Here is a 17807-nt window from a genome sequence, read left to right as displayed (position 1 = left end):
AGCACCTGGAAGGCTGGAGTTGCTGTGAACTAAGACAGGAAAAACTGCAGGAAGAACAGGCTTGAAGGGTATCAAGAGTTTTGAGCACATTGGGTTTAAGATGCCTATTAGTGAAGAGTTGGATTGTAAGACTTTCTGAATTCAATAGATGGATCTGGGCGGGAGGAATAAATTTGGGAATTACAGGAAGTAGATGGTTTTTAAAGCTGTGAAACTGAATCAAATAACCTAGGGAATGGGTGTAGAGAGAAAAGAGAGTCTGAGAATTGAGCATGGGAGCATTCCAATATTTAGAGGTCAGGGAGATGAGAAGGAAGCAGCACTGGAGTCTGAAAAAGAGAAGCCAGGGGAGTAGGGGAATTGAGGGTGAGTTCTGAAGCCAAGGGAAGAAGGTGCTTCAAAGAGAACAGAATAAACCGTTATCAGGTGTTGCTGAGAGATCAAGTTAAACTCAAGATTTGCTTTAGCAGCCTTGAAGTCTTTGAGACCTTTGTTGAGTTATGTCAGTGGTAGCAGTGGGCAGCCTGACTAGATTGCTTTCCAAAAAAGAATGGGAAGAGAGGAAATAAAGATTCAGTAGTATAGAGAACTCTTCGAAGTTTTACTGTAAGGTGGCTCAGAAAATAGAGCCAGAGCTGGAGGGGAATGTGGCTTCAAGTCAAGCTTTAAATTTGTTTTCCCAGCATAGGGGATGTTTCCTAGCAAGTCCTGATGGGAATGATTTAGGAGAAAGGAGAGACGCGGTGATTTCAGGGAATGGGAGGATGATACAGTGGAGTCTTCTTATAGGTGAGAGGGGGTTCACAAATGGAAGGATGTTGGCTTTAGATCAGATGGACTGTGCATGCTCCCAAGTAACAGGCTACTACCTTGCTTTAGACGCAGGCAGGTCAGTAAATTTGGTGCTGGAGCATGTGTAAATTCTCATAATTGCTTCTATTTTCTCACGAAACAAAAGAGTAGACATGTTGGGGGTTTATTAAAGAGAGAGAGAGAGAGAAGTTCAGAGATTGTTGCCAAAAAAGCAAGAGAAAATCATAGGATAGGTGATGGTAGTAGGATTTTTGTATCTGGGGGCCCATTTGCAATCCAGTAATCCAGTCCTTGGCATTTGTATTGGCATTTGTATTTGATGAAAAACCCTGGCAGGCAGGTAGGGCAGATAGTGGTGATGTTGATTCTCATTCTACACATGAAGCAAGCCCCAAAGTAAATGACTTAATCTGCAGATCGTACACTAAGTCAGTGGTTAAACATAGACTCACCCCAAAGCTCCCTTTTCCACGTAACATCTTTTTGCTACTTTGTAATGGCGTCTGCTCACAGATTAGGCAGTCTTGTTGCAGAGATGGAATGCAGAAGACAACATTAGAGAATATGTAATTAAGTGTTAAATTCCCTCATGTGGAGTGATACAAGGAGTTTATCTACTCAGTGATACATATTGAGTGCTTAATATGTGGAAGGCCCTATTATAAGTACTTGGGCTATCGCAGAGAGAGAGATAGTGAAAAAAGTCCTAAATTTAGGTGCTTCAGAGAAGTTATAGAAGGCTTTCTACGTGATTCTTCCAAGGCATCATATCTGGTAAACACAATATATTAAAAATTGGAGGACTTGTTTTTCTGCTATTTGCTGTGGTGTGACATTGCTTCAACTCACTGTGCCTCGGTGGGATCCCTGTCCATATACTGAAATGCTGTGGTTTTGCAAGTTCCACTTAACTAAAGTACTGGGAGTTTGGGTCTGTATTCTAGCCTAAGGAATAACTGCTCTGAAATGTTTTAGTCTCTATCTAACTTCTTGATCTGAAAAATGGGAATGCCACATCTCATTTCACAGTGATAAGGCCTTGTTTCCAATGTGATGATCCCCAAGATCACAACGTGAGCCAAAACCAAGAGTTGGATACTCAACCAACTGAGCCACCCACACACTCTGAGTAGCCAACTTTTTTTTTCTTTTTTTTTATTTATGATAGTCACAGAGAGAGAGAGAGAGAGAGAGAGAGAGAGAGGCAGAGAGAGGCAGAGACACAGGCAGAGGGAGAAGCAGGCTCCATGCACCGGAAGCCCAACGTGGGATTCGATCCCGGGTCTCCAGGATCGCACCCTGGGCCAAAGGCAGGTGCCAAACCGCTGCGCCACCCAGGGATCCCAGTAGCCAACTTTTTTAACTAACCTTTAATTTGCAGAAATGCTCTCTGATATTTGTTTGGGCTCATCCCCAACTAGGGCATGATTGAGAAACAGGTTTCTTCTGAGGCAGGTGGAGAGCCTAAATCAGTAGTTCTTAAACCTGGTTGCATGACAGAACTAAAGAGAAGGAAATGTGAAATATTGCACTAACATGCATTCTAAAATCATCCTCCATTTTTTAAACTCCGGAGAAGTATTAAAGAGAGGGGCCATGTTAGGCCTGCAGGTACAGCAGTCTCCATCCTTAACCTGGTGATTTCTGAGCACCTGTGAGAAGCTTTGAAAAACTAATGACCTTTTCCCTCTTTTCTTCCTCCTCCTCATCCAGGCCTGGAAGAAACGCTGGTTTATCCTGCGGAGTGGCCGGATGAGTGGTGACCCAGATGTTCTGGAATACTACAAGAATGATCACTCCAAGAAGCCCTTGAGAATCATCAACCTGAACTTCTGTGAGCAGGTGGATGCAGGCCTAACCTTCAACAAGAAGGAGCTGCAGGATAGTTTTGTATTTGACATCAAGACCAGTGAGCGCACCTTTTATCTGGTGGCTGAGACAGAGGAGGACATGAATAAGTGGGTCCAGAGCATCTGCCAGATCTGTGGCTTCAATCAGGCTGAGGAGAGCACAGGTAGGAGAACAAACATGAACCTTTCTCCCAAGAGGCAGGGTGCTTCCTGGAGGGGGCTAAGCACTTGGGGCTAAGATGAAGGCCTTCAGATCCTTGAGCAAGGATAGCAGACTGTAGCTAAAGGCTCTCCTCTTTGGCCACTCTAGGTCCAGAGGGATCCCTGGCCCTAATTACATTTATTTATTTTTTCCCTAATTACATTTAAATGGGAGTCTGAGATGCGTTGAAGTTATAATGAAGGTAAAGGTACTTGGTGGTAGTTCTTCAGGTACCTTGACACCCCCCACTTTGTCAGCCCTGCACCTTCCACCCCTCTCCTCAGCTTTCTAGCACTCTGTGCTCTCACCTATCGCTCAACCCATAGGCGGCTCACACCTCGATTCCTTCCTGGTCCACCTCTGTCTGGTGGATTTCAGACCATCCTGCCCAGTTACTTGCCACTTTTTTTTTCTTTGGTTTGAGGTCCTCTGTGATTGTTCTTGATATCTAATCCAGTGTTCTTCTGTATTCACTTGGAAGGAGACAGGCGGAAGGGGGAAATACGGATTTATGTTTCGGTTTTGTTAACTTTCACAACACAGTAGTCCAACTTTTATTTATTTATTTATTTATTTGAGAGAGAGAGAGCGCACGTGTGTGAGCATAAGCAGGGGTGGGGGCAGAGGAAGAAGTAGAGAGAGCCCCAAGCAGATCCCCTGCCACATGCAGGACTGGACATGGGGTTCCACTCAGGGCTCATCGTGGGGCTCAATCCCATGACCCCAAGCTCACATCGTGAGCCAAAACCAAGAGTTGGATACTCAACCGAGCCACCCACGCACTCTGAGTAGCCAACTTTTTTAAACTAACCTTTAAGTTGCAGAAATGCTCTCTGATATTTGTTTGGGCTCATCTCCAACTAGGGCATGATTGAGAAACAGGTTTCTTCTGAGGCAGGTGGAGAGCCTAAATCAGTAGTTCTTTTTTTTTAATTTTTTTATTTATTTATGATAGTCACACAGAGAGAGAGAGAGAGGCAGAGACACAGGCAGAGGGAGAAGCAGGCTCCATGCACCGGGAGCCCGACGTGGGATTCGATCCCAGGTCTCCAGGATCGCGCCCTGGGCCAAAGGCAGGCGCCAAACAGCTGCGCCACCCAGGGATCCCCTAAATCAGTAGTTCTTAAACCTGGTTGCATGACAGAACTAAAGAGAAGCATTTTTTAAATGTTGATGCCAAAGATCCATGCCAAGTCAGCTCTCTAGGAATCTCATGGGTGGACCTAGGCGTGAGTGTCTTTTCACAACTTCATTCTGAGTAGCGAAGGTCCAAGGCACCCTTGCTTATTTTTTTATTACTGAATAATATTACATGTATAAAATTTTCTTTATCCATTCATCCGTTAGTGGACACAGGTTGTTTGCATGTCTTGGCTATTGTAAGTAATGTTTTAATGAACATGAGGGTGTGGATATCTCTTCAAGATAATGATTTCAGTTCCTGCAGATTATATACCCAGAAGTAGACTTGCTGGATCATATGGTAGTTCTATTTTTAATTTTTTGAGGAACCACTATACTGTTTTCCATACTACCTATACCAGTGTATATTCCCACCAGTAGCGTACAAGGGTTTTCCTTTCTCTGCATCCCTGCTAGCACTCCATATCTTTTTGATAATAGACAGTTAACAGGTGCGAGGTGATCGCTCATTGCAGTTTTGATTTGATTTACACTTCCCTGGTGATTAATGATGATGTGCACCTTTTCAGGTAACTTGTCCATATGAATGTCTTCCCTGAAAAGATGTCTATTCAGATCCTATGGACATTTTTTAACTGGGTTATTTGTTCTTGTTTTCGTTTTCGTTCTTGGGTTGTGGAAATTCCTTATGTATTTTGGATATTAACCCCTTATCAGATATGTGGCTTGAAAATACATATTTCCTTCCATTTCTTTGGTTGCTTTTCATCTTGTTGTTACTTTTGCTGCGCAGAAGCTTTTTGAGGTTAATGTAGTTCCATTTATTTGTTTTTGTCTTGTTTGTGCTTTTGATGTCATATCCAAAAAAACTCATTGCCAAGACCATTGTCAAGGAATATTTTTTGTTTTCTTTTAGGAGTTTTATGGTTTCAGGTCTTACGTTTAAATCTTTAACCCAGGGATGCCTGAGTGGCTCAGTGGTTGAGCAGCTGCCTTTGGCTCAGGGTGTGATCCTGGGGTCCCAGTATGGAGTCCCACATCAGGCTCCCTGCAGAGAGCCTGCTTCTCCCTCGGCCTATGTCTCAGGCTCTCTCTGTGTCTCTCATGAATAAATAAATGCAATCTTTAAAAATAAAATAAATCTTTAACCCATTTTGAGTTAGTTTTTCTGATTGGTATAAGATAGGAGTCCAGTTTCTTTTCTTTTTTTGCATATGAATACCCAGTTTTCCTAGCACCATATTTTGAAGACACTATCTATTATCTTTTCTCCATTGAATATGCTTAGCAACCTTGTCAAATATTAGTTGTCATACACGTGAGGCTCTCTATTGTGTTCCATTGAGCTGTGTGTCAGTTTTTCTGTCATACCATATTGTTTTGATTACAATAGCTTTGTGATATAGTTTGAAATCAGGAAGTGTAATGCCTCCAACTTTGGTATTCTTTCTCAGGATTGCTTTGGCTACTTGGAATCTTGTGGTTCTATAAGAATTTTAGGATTATTTTTTCTACTATTGTAAAAAATGCCATTGAAATCTTTATTGAGATTTCACTGAATCTGTAAATGGTTTTGGGTAGTGTGGACATTTTAACAATGCTAATTTTTCCAATCCACAAACATGAGATATCTTTTAATATTATTTATGTCAAAGTTCTTAATTTTTTAATAAGGGGATACATTTTCAGTTTGCACTAGGCCCTTGAAATTATGTAGTCTATTGTGCCTGGATTGGTGTCCTCTCCAGGAATTCTCTGATTTTCATCTTCCTTGCAGAAGGATTATTAGTCCCCATTTTACCCTTAAAATCTTTGGTATAATCTTTGTTTCCTGTATAGAATTTCCTGTTTTCCCCAAATCTTTGTCATTTATAGGCTTCATGGACTTTGGTTTTCCCTTCATTTTATTCCTGATGAAGGAATAAAAGCTCATTGCATGCAAAAAGAAACAGACAAGGAGGGGGAGAATAAAAAAGGAGTCAAAGGAAAATAAATGTGAGAAAGAGGTCCAAAGAATATCTCAGCTTTGGGATCCCTGGGTGGCGCAGTGGTTTAGCGCCTGCCTTTGGCCCAGGGCACGATCCTGGAGACCCGGGATCGGATCCCACGTCGGGCTCCCGGTGCATGGAGCCTGCTTCTCCCTCTGCCTATGTCTCTGCCTCTCTCTCTCACTGTGTGCCTATCATAAATAAATAAAAATTTTAAAAAAAAAAGAATATCTCAGCTTTTTAGAAAATAGGTATAATTGGGAGGAAAGTAATCAGAAAGCAAACTATTTTTAAGTCTTTTAATTCCAGTATGGTTAACATACAGTGTTTTTTTTTTTAAGATTTATTTATTTATTCATGAGAGACACACAGAGAGAGGCAGAGACATAGGCAGAGGGAGAAGCAGGCTCCATGTAGGAAGCCCGACACGGGACTCAATCCTAGGTCTCCAGGACCACGCCCTGAGCCAAAGGCAGACGCTCAACTGGTAAGCCACTGAGGCGTCCCAACATACATCGTTATATTAGTTTTAGGAATACAATATAGTGATCCAGCAATTCTATATATTATTCAGTGCTCATAATTATAAGTGTACTCCTTAATCCCCATCATCTGTTTCACCCATCCCTCACTCATCTCCCCTCTGGTAACCATCAGTTTGTTCTCTGTAGTTAAGAGTATTTCTTGATTTGTCTCTTTTTTCCTTTGCTTATTTGTTTCTTAATTCTACATATGAGTAAAAACATAAGGTATTTGTCTTTCTCTGACTGACTTGTTTCGTTTAGCATTATACCCTCTAGATCCATCCGTGTTGTTGATGTTATTGCAAATGGCAAGATCTCATTCCCTTATAATATATATATACATATATATGTATATATGTATATTCCTACACACACACACATACCACATCTTCCTTATCCATTCATCTTTAGATGGACACTTGGGCTGCTTCTATAATTTGGCTACTGTAAATAATGCTGCAATAAATATAGGAGTGCATGTAGCCCTTTGTATTAGTGTTTTTGTATTTTGGTGGTAAATACCCAGTAGTGTGATTACTGTGTGGTAGGGTAGTTCTATTTTTAACTTTTTGAGGAACCCTTATCCTGTTTTCCGCAGTGGCTGCATCGGTTTGCCTTCCCACCAACAGTGCACAAGGGTTCCTTTTTCTCCACATCCGCACCAACACCTGTTGTTTCTTGTGTTTTTGATTTTAGCCATTGTGACAGGTGTGAAGTGATATCTCCTTGTGGTTTTGATTTGCATTTGCCTGATGATCTGTGGTGTTGAGCATCTTTTCATGTGTCTGTTGCCCATCTGTATGTCTTATTTGGAGAAATGTCTGTTCATGTCTTCTATTTTTTAACTGGATTGTTTGGTTTTGGGGTGTTGCATTGTATCAGTTCTTTATATATTTTGAATACTAACCCTTTATCAGCTATGTCATTTGCAAATATCTTCTCCCATTCAGTAAGTTGCCTTTAGTTTAGTTTTTGTGACATGTATCCTTTGCTCTGCAGAAGCGTTTTATTTTGAAAATGTCCCAATAGTTTATTTTTGCTTGTTTCCCTTGCCTCAGGAGACCTATCTAGAAAAAAGTTGCTACAGTCAATGTCAGAGAAATTACTGCCTGTGTACTCTTCTAGGATTTTTATGACTTCAAGTCTCCCATTTACATCTTTATTGTGAGTTTATTTTTGTGTATGGTGTGAGAAAGTGGGCTAGTTTCACTCTTTTTGCATGTAACTATGTACTTTTCCCCAGTACCATTTGTTGAAGAGATTGTGTTTTTCCCATTGCATATTATTTTCTCCTTTACCAAAGATTAATTGACCCTATAATTGTGGGTATATTTCTGGGTTTTCTATTCTGTCCCATTGATCTATATGAGCAAATTGCTTTTTTTTAAGATTTTATTTATTTATTCATGAGAGACACAGAGAGAGGCAGAGGGAGAAGAAGGCTCCTTGGGGAACCTGAAGCAGGACTTAACCCTGGGACTCTAGGATCACGCCCTGAGCCAAAGGCAAATGCTCAACCACTGAGCCACCCAGGGGCTTTTAATTTTTTTTTCCAGGGACTTTTAATTTTACTATTTCCTTTTGGGATTAGAGGTATTCCTACCAAGAGAAACATCCTTGAGATGTTACAAAAATTACTCTCAGTGCAAATATATTTTTAATCATGTATTTAAAAAATAATTATTGTCTGAATCCTTACTTTTACTGTATAGGATGTAAGTACAATTCAAATACAAATGTGTGGAACCACAGTATCTGGACTTGCTTTCTTTGGTAGAAAGATTCATTCACCCATTCACACATTTTTTATTCAATTATTCATCCAGCAAACCTTTATGGAACATCTGTCTTGTGACAGTTCTTACCACAACCACTGAGGCTACAAAGATGACCAGTAGGGTTCCAGTGCTTGGATATCATAGTCTAGTGGAAGGGATAGACTGCTGACCAGGCAATCACAGGGAAGTGCTATAACAGGCATCACCACAGGTGGAGACCCTAGCCCATGCACCACCAGCTCAATGAGGGGGGAAAGTATTAAGGAAGTAACAAATGATCAAGTCCGTATTTTTTCACCAGCTTTGTCTAGTAAAAAAATGTATTCCCTTAAACCTTTGGCATATTTATTTAAGGGGACTATTTTGTTAGTTGCCAGGTGGTTTCTTTACCAGAGCAAGGATGTTTGTCTGCGACAGAAGTTTAGGATTCTTTGTGAGATCTTTCTGAGGGAGATAGTAGGCTTTTTTTCCCTCTCATAGGAGAATCTGGTGTGTCAAAAGATTCAGCCACATAATGGGTTATGTTTTAATTTAGGACTTTCTTAAAAATGGATTCTATCTAGAAAGATATACAGAATTAAAAGCTTAATCGCCCAAATCAGTGGGAATTATTTAGCTGAGAGTCAGGATCAAAGACAAAGCAGGAAGGAAATTAACATTTGACTACCTGCTTTCACTTATTTAATCACTTTTATCATCTGTGCTTCCATTTTTTTTTTTTTTCAAATAAGGAGACTGAGTGCTTCTTCTTCACTGCTTAGCACTCCAGGACTCCAGCTTTTCTGTCCTTACACCCACTTTGGCCAGATTCACATGGCCTATGCAACTGTCATCTGTCCCTGAGGCTTCCTTAACACAACACTGCTCTCATTTTGCTGGGCTTTACTGAGAACAATCCAGTCTCTGAGGTGCCTACATCAGCAGCCACCTTGTGTGGAAAGAACCCTGTACTGACACCTAAACCCCAGTGGCCAGAAAACAGTAGGAGCTATATATATTCAGCATCTATTCTACTGCATAAATTTTCACTAAAAATTCATAGGAATCCTTTGCAGTAGGAGCAGTTTTGATTCAAAATAGATAGCTAGAAAATGACAGAGCCAGGAGTGTAGTCTAACCCAGATCTGACCTTGCATTATCATATGTTCTTTGCCTCTGACCTCTTGGTTCTGACATCTGCCAGAACCAAGCCCAAGCATTTTTGCTCCCATGGAGCAAACTATGTGTTGGACTGGAAGCACATTCTGACTCCTTCCAGCCAGTTCAGGTTTCCCTTCTCACCAACCCGTATTGTTCAAATCCTTCGGCTGGAATATTCCAAGAATTTAGTAACTTCTGGGACTTTAATCCACCCATCACACTCTATCAGTAAATCTGTAAGCTGGAGGTGAGGACACCTGAGTTCAGATCACAGCTCTGGAATTAGATGAACAGGTCACATGATTAAAGTCTCAGTTTCCCTTTGTTGAATAGAGATAAAATTATCTTCTTGCCCAATGACTCTGCTTCTCCAATCCATAGATTCACCAAGACAGAGCCCAGACCCCCAGAAGCCTCTGGAGTTCCATATTTCCCAGAGGAGTATTTGCATCGTATTCTCTGTAGAGCTATCTCCTGAAGGTGTGCAATACAGTATCCCTGCTCGCAGCTTGGACCTGGAGAAATTTCTTCCTCCGGAAAGCCTCCTTCAAGCACACACTATTTTTCTTTCTTTATGTAAGAGTTGTGATGGGACCCAGAAAAAGAAAAAAGGGGGGAAAAAAACTTCTGTTTTTCACTTTCATCTGGAAGAGGTTCTGTGGCAGATGGAGTCTTTTCTTTTAAAGCCTTCTTGCCACCCCCAGCTTCTGGATACTGCCACCCTCCAATTCCTCTCATAGTCTAGCCAGAAGCGTCTAGGATCAAGAACAGACCAGGAGTGAAACTGAATCTGAATATTGACATAAGGGTGGAAAAAACAACCTCTTGATAGAGAACTCTAAACAAAAGGAAATCAGGGATGAGCTCAGGAAGAAAAAACAATTCCAAGAATAAGAAGGTTTCATATCACATGTGTGGAGTTTAGTGTTTGTTTGTGGGGCTTGGGGGAAGGGAGGTGTGCACACCAAGCACAGGAGCAAAAATAAGAACCCTATCTTCCTCTGGGAATCAAAATAGCCTTCAGTCCCCAGAGTAAGGGAGCAGAAAGCTCTAAGCTGTGTTTATGAGCAGGCGGGTCCAAGTCCTCACATTTGTGGCCCAGTGGTGGGCAGCTGTCCCTGACCAGATGCACTGCACACAAAAAGAACCAGCTCTCAGCACAGAGCTTTGATGAATTATTCATTGACTCAGGAGCCATGCACTGTTAGGAAGCCCTCATGCCTTTGAGTCCTCTGAGCTGAGGACTCCTCCTTCCCTTTGTCCCCTCCCTCCCTTATGTATTCAGAAACTACTCTGTCCACTTCCACATGGACTCTGAAAGGCACACTAGCTGTGCTTGAGCCCCAGCCCTGCAATTTTTTTGCTCTTTGGTACTAGTCACTTTATCTCTTTGAGGTTTTGTCATCTATAAAGTGGAGGTGGTGCTTCCTATCAGTTTTTGGGAGGAAGGTAAGAAATGGCTAGGAGCACAATGTGAATGCTAGCTGCATGGTTCACTGTTTTCCCTGTAGTGGTTGTGGCGGTGATAATTTTTCTATTTCTAGGTCAGGATGAGCAGGACATGATTTAACTATCTGGTGTTCTTAGAGGAATTTACAGACAACAAAACACTACTGCAGTCTCCTTTGAGTGTAAAGAAGTAAACAAAATAAGAGAGGGCAGCAACATTATTCCTCTTGCACAGGTACGGATGCTAAGGGTTAAACAGTACAGAAAGAGTGTTGCCGGGGCTCCAGTCCAAGGCTTTAACTCCATCTGTGGGCTGTGCACTCTAACTCCTCATTAGTCCTAGCTCTGCTTCACAGACCTGTTTATCACAGCTGTTGTAAGTCACAAAATAGCCAGCAGGAGGGAAAAGCAGAAAGTTTCTAAGTCACCAACAACAGACCATTTAGAAAGTAAAGTACCATCTATACATTAATATTAACCTTTTGAGGGCTAAATTAGCAAGGTAGCATGATCCATTTTAGTTTTTAAGATTTATTTTAATTCAGATATGGTTAACATACAGTGTTATTTTAGTTTTGGGTGTACAATATAGTGATTCAATACTTTTATATAACACCCAGTGCTCATCAGAACAAGTGCACTCCTTAATCCCCAATACCTGTTTCACCCATCTCCCCTCAGTTTGTTCTCTATGGTTAAGAGTCTGTTTCTTGGGGCACCTGGGTGGCTCTATGGTGACCATCAGTTTGTTCTCTATGGTTAAGAGTCTGTTTCTTGGGGCACCTGGGTGGCTCAGTTAGTTAGATCTGCCTTCAGCTCAGATCATGATCTCCGAGTCCTGGGATTGAGCCCCACATCAGGCTCCCCACTCAGCAGGGAATCTGCTTCTCCCTCTGCCAGTCTCCCTACTCATCCTCTCTCTCTCCCTCTGCCTCAAGTAAATAATTTTTTTAAAAAAGAGTCTATTTCTTGGTTTCTCTTTTCTTTGCTCATTTTTTGTGTTTCTTAAATTCCACATATGTGTGAAATCATACGGTATTTGTCTTTCTCTAACTTATTTCACTTAGCATTACACTCTGTAGCTCCATCCATGTCATTGCAAATGGCAAGATTTCATTCTTTTTTATGACTGAACAATATTTCATTACACACAAACACCAGATCATCTTTATCCATTGTCAGTCGATGGACACTTGGACTGCTTCCATAATTTGGCTATTATAAATAGTGCTGCTGTAACATAGGGGTCATGTATCTCTTTGAATTAGTGTTTTTGTATTTTGAGGGTAAATATCCTGTAATGCAATTACTGAATCACAGGGTGGTTCTGTTTTTAACTTTTTGAGAAGCCTCCATACTGTTTTCCACAGTGGCTACACAAGTTTTCATCCCCACCAACAGTGTAAGAGGGTTCCTTTTTCTCCACATCCTTGCCAACACTTGTTGTTTAGCATGATCCATCTTAGAGTAGCCAACTACTGTGAATTAAAGCTCAGGGTGTATAGTTAGTAATTCTTGAAGATCTTGAAGTGAGGCCAGAGCCTCCTCCGTACCCTGGGTATTATTTTAGCATCTTCCTTTCTCCTGAGCTCCTTGGCAGGAGTCTCACAGTAGTCGCATATCTAACTCTGTAAAATGAGGACTTCCCAGAGTTCCAACCAACTGTTATCTCTTCCCCACTTTCTCTCTACCACAATTTTGGGTATGGCTGCCCCACCGGTAAGTATTTTGTAAATACTGAACTTCTAATAATCCATGAGTTTCCTCAGTAACCCAAGAGTAGAATTGTTTTAAGTCCTGAATCCCTTTGGGGACCCAGAGGAATGCTTTTGGGGAATCTTCAACCTCCAGTGGTAGAATATTATCAGGGTTGAGGGGTGGGGATAGTCTTCAAACAGCTCTTTCCTCTCTAGAAAGAAGAATTGGTGCCTTAAATGTCAGTACCGGGCCCCTTTTTCCAGCTGGAAATCTGACAGTAGGCTGGGCTGTGGTGGAGCCACGCAGTCCATCCAAATGCCTTCTGGTTGACCTTGGTCCTTTCCCCCAGACACAGTGAGTGGGAGAGCCAGGGGAGAAGCTGGGAGGGGAGGTGGTGGGGAGGAAAGAGGCCTTTCTCAGAGACCTCACCCTTTCTCTCTTGGGAGGACCATCTCCTCCCTTGTTCCCTCCCCTACCTTTTGCTTTTTGGTTTCTTTGACTGAGCTCAGATCTCTCAACTCCTCTGGGAGATCCTTATTGGAAGCTTAGAGCAAATGTGGGAGGTAAAATGCAGCTTCTCCCCATGCTGACACAAGTCCCTTGAGGAGCAAAGAACAGAGTGGAGACTGACCCGGGCCCCAGCCCAGAGGCGGAGGCTGCTGTCTGAATCACTCACCCTTTTTTTTTCCACTGAGACAATGAGAAAAATAAACATCCAGACCAGTTTCCAGCCAGATCTGAAATCCTCGTGCCTTTTTAAAAAGAGAAATGTTATTCTAAATAACCCTGAAATATCAGGCCATCCTCTTCAATCTTTTGTTTGTTTGTTGTCTTTTGTCTTCAGCTAGATCTGGTCACCCCAAGGATAGGCTTTGAGTTGGGACATGAACTCCATAAAACCCCCAACAGACACCCCTGCATCATCCCAGAGCAGGCTCCAGCCTTGGCCTGCAGGGAAGCCCAGACCCCTCTGGAGGAGAAGGTGACAGGGAGAAACCCGACCCTCCTCTCTTCGTTCTAAGCTTTGATCTCTCTTCCTGCTTTCCCTGTTATACCAGACATCCCCCCACCACCAAGCCCAGGCAGCCAGCATGGATCAGGTCTAGTGTTACCTGCCAAAACCCACAGACTGCTAGAGAGGAGAGCACCTCATCCTGATTCTTCAACCCCAGGAGCCATCGACAGCTCGAAAACATCTCTTGAGATGTCCCTCCCCCACTTTCTTGTTCTTTGAGTGCTTCTGATTATCTCTGGAGAAGGAAGGTAATAAAGTATTGTTGAATTAGTCCCAGACCAGATTCCAAAGCCTACTCTAATTCTAATTTTTCAATAGAGGTAGAATTAGGACTTTGACTTTAGGGGTAAGGTCACCTTGGACCTCAAGAGATCTTGATTATGATTAAACATCCACTTACATATGGCTCTGGGTAGGATTCTGAGCTTAACAAAATCAAGAGATATGGTCATCTCGGTCTAGGATCTGAATTGGGAATCAAAGTCCCGGTTTTAAATTTCAGCTTTGTTACTGATCCAGTGTGTTGATCTCAGTTTTTTCAATTGTCAACTAAAATTTGAGGACCAAAATGGTAATTTTCAAACTCTTTTCTTTACATTGTTAACTATATCGCACATGGAACATAATACATGAAATAGGTGAGAGGAAGCCAGCTTGAAGAGTGCAGGGGAGAGAAAGTCAAGTGCTGCCAGCCGGAGCCGCACCCTGGCTTCGCCCTCTCCCGTGGTGGCCTGGGAAGGCTGAAACCTGAGGTGAAAATACAGATCTGCCGCCAATATTTCAGAAGAGGGAATGCAGATCAGGGCTGAGCTATGGAAATTTTCCTTTGTCCACAATAAACATGAAAAACATGAGGAAGATGTAGTCAGTTTCATAAAACTAAATGTAATCAGATTTTAAAATTTCCCTTCATTCTGAGATTCTCTTTGCATGGGTGCACACTTCTGTTCAAGTATTTGTGTGTGTGTGTGTGTGTGTGTGTGTGTGTGTGTGTGTGTGAAAGAGAGAGAGGGAGGGAGAGAGAAAGAGAGAAATGACCACCATAGTAAATAATAATTTTTCCATATTTGACATAATTAAAAATGGTTAGCCCTGTGTGTTCATTTTTTAAAAATAAACAAAACAAAGAGGCAGTGCTTTAACTCATTCATAAAACAGAAAAGTCTAGGAAAGGGTGCTCTAGAGGGGACACTGGTGTCAAACCTCCAACCGCCTAGCCTCTGTCTGCGCTCATGGCCAGGGGCCTTTGAACTCTGCCTTTTTCAAGTGCAGGCCCTCAGCGCACCTCAGCATAAAGTGGGCGCTCTAGGATCCTGTGTCGCTTTTGCTCAGTTTTCACCCTGATATTGTGTGTAAGCTGAGGTTGACCCAGGGATCTTGCCTGCTTTGCCAGCTCTTGAGTCACTTGCCTGTTACCCTGCTTGTGGTTTCTAATTCCACCCAGGATTGGATCCTATCCTTTTTTTTTTACTTAGCCCCTCTTAGAGACCACAGGGTCACCCAAACCCTTAAACCAGAGGCTGGAGCCCCACTGCCCAGTGGCAGACTGCTGGCTTACTGGTGGTCTGTCTGCCTGAATTTCTGAAGAAAATCTGCTTCTGCTTTCCCGCACATGCTTCCTCCTCCTTGTGGGCTCTGCTGTCCACGTTTCTAGGTGATGCCCAGTTTCTATTTCTGTTCTCTCATTCCACCTGGTCCTGTTGTAGGGACAGGTACCCGGGAGGAGCCTGAGATGCGGAGCAGGAGTTCTCCGGGAACTCTTGAGCCTTGCCATTTTCTCTCATGATGTTCTTTCCTCCACACTACCCTGGGAACTCTTCCCAGGGATGGCCTGCCTCCTCTATAAGCAGTTCCTGGTCCCAGGCCCCCCCAGTGTGCACCAAGACTTACCTGCTTTCAACTGAACCGTGCCTGGCTATGTGCCGAGATATGTTTAGCAGAAAAAAAAATTTGAGGTTAACCTCAAGTGTGGGGAAAAAAAAAACTTTTTTAATTTCTGAATTTAACTTCATTATCAAGCCCCCCCATCTAGCCAGTGATAAAGATTGAAGTTGTAATCAAACTTGGATAAAACATCAATACAGGATTTTCTCATTTCAGATTTCTCTCTCTCACACTCTCTCTCTCTCTTCTCTTCTCTCTCTCTCTCTCTCACTCTCTCTCTCTCTCTCTTTACATAAATAGAATTATACATACTGGGGCAGCCCCAGTGGCTCAGCAATTTAGTGCCACCTTCAGCCCAGGGCCTGATCCTGGAGACCCAGGATCGAGTCCCACGTCAGGCTCCTTTCATAGAGCCTGCTTCTCCCTCTGCCTGAGTCTCTGCCTCTCTCTCTCTCTCTCTCTCTCTCTCTCTCTCTCTCTCACTCTCTGTATGTCTCTCATGAATAAATAAATAAAATCTTTTAAAAAAAAGAATTATACATACCAGGTTTTTTTCCCCCAGATTTCAAGGTATAATTGGCAAACTGTGTCTATTTAAAGCATACATAGTGATGACTTGATACCAGCATACATTGTAAAGTGATTACCACAATCAGGTTGATTAACACAACCATCACCTCAGAAGTCAGGTTTCTCTTGCTTTCTCCAGGGGCTGCTGTTCAAGTTCCCAGAGGCTTGAGGAGCTAGAAATGGTTCTTTGAGGCCAGAACACAGACTTTGGGAATGAGGGAGGGGATGTGTGAAAGGCTTGAGGGTGAAAATGGCTCTTTCATCTTTCTGACTACACATTCTAGAGACACATGGTAGCTGCCCAGGGAATATTCAAATGATCTAGTTGCTGTTTGGTTATGACTTTGTAAATAGTTACACACAATTACTTTGAAAAACTCCAACTTATTTGTAAATATTGTTGTTTTGAGAAATTCACTGTTGGGGGGGGGAAGGAAGCTTCAAAAACATTCTAACCTTATTTACAGAACATAGAGAATAAAATTCCCTTTATGGAAACAATGCTATAAAGTACAACCATAAACAAAAATAAAGAAACAAAAAAGAAAAACTCAAGATGAATTATGTACTAACTAGGCTGAAGAGACAGGGTGTGCCAATGACCTAAACTTCATTTTATGTATCTATCATTTGTTTATTGTTTGCTTTTATTCCCCACCTCCTTACCCCTTTTGTGGATGAAGTCAGTGAACAAAATTTCTCATGGCTGGTGAATCATATTAGCCAAAACACTCAGCCAAGACAGAGAAGGAAATACATTTTGTAGAAAGAGAAAATTCTAGAATTTGAGGTCTTGAAATGCTCTGAGAGAAAATTTATTTTCCAAACTCCTCAAATAACAGAGTATCCGGAGGTCAAAGGAGGGGAGCTAATTTGCTCAAGATCATACAGCTAACTGGCAAGGCTAGAATTGGCACCTGGGTTTCTTGGCTTCCAGATAGTGTTCCAGACGATGTTGATGGTGATACCGTCTTGAATTTACACGAGGCCATATGATTTATAAAATGCTTTTATATATACACTGGTTTAGAAGGCCAGTTTAGTACAAAGAGCATAGGTCTTAGCATCATGTAAATACATGAACCCACAACATTGATGAGTTCAATCTAAACATGGGTGAGTCAACTTACTTTTCTAAGCCTCAATTTCTGCCTCAGTAAAATAGAAACAAGATCTTCACAAGATCATTATGAAGATTAGATAAGGGCCCACTTCAGTTACATGGAACAGTGTTTGGTACATGTTAAGTGCACACTGAATATCACCTAAATGTATGGCCCAGAAATTGTCTCTGCCTTCCCAGTTATCTTCACGGCAGCCCTTTGAGTAGATGGACCAGGCTCTTCTGTCCTCCAAACTGAAACATCCGAAGTAACCCTGTCTCTGTTTTACCCAAACTCAAGAACATTTTTTACCATGTGTGATTAGTATGTTTATCAAATAAACCTTGCTGACTTGCTTGGTTTGAGATACATTACACTTAATTTATTGAGGTGCTCAAAAACAAAGGTGTCTCTTTAAATGTACCACTGCTAATAATAAAAGCTAATATTTACATAGAGCTTACTGTGTACAAGGCAGCATTCTCAGCATTTCACAGATCCTCACTCCTGTGATCCTACAAGGTAGATGACTAGTATTTTCATTTTACAGAGGAGGAAACTGGGGCACAAAGAGGTTCGGTAACTTTCCAAGTTCATACAACTAGAAAGTAGAGGAGTTGGGAATCAGACCCAGACAGTCTGGTCCCAGC

General features: G+C 42.0%; 1 protein-coding gene across 1 annotated transcript in view; it reads left to right on the top strand.

Moving 5' to 3' along the window:
- The window catches only part of GAB2 (GRB2 associated binding protein 2), a 195998-nt gene that overhangs the window by 137266 nt on the left and 40925 nt on the right, over positions 1–17807 (top strand). The window contains exon 2 of the mRNA XM_055320402.1: positions 2527–2827. Coding sequence (XP_055176377.1) covers positions 2527–2827 — 301 coding nt within the window. The remainder of the gene's footprint in view (positions 1–2526; positions 2828–17807) is intronic.

This window comes from Nyctereutes procyonoides, unplaced genomic scaffold (assembly GCF_905146905.1).
Source record: "Nyctereutes procyonoides isolate TBG_1078 unplaced genomic scaffold, NYPRO_anot_genome, whole genome shotgun sequence".
Taxonomy (NCBI): Eukaryota; Metazoa; Chordata; class Mammalia; order Carnivora; family Canidae; genus Nyctereutes; species Nyctereutes procyonoides.
The sequence above is the reverse complement of the archived record's forward strand: the minus strand, read 5'-3'. Positions and strand labels throughout refer to the sequence as shown.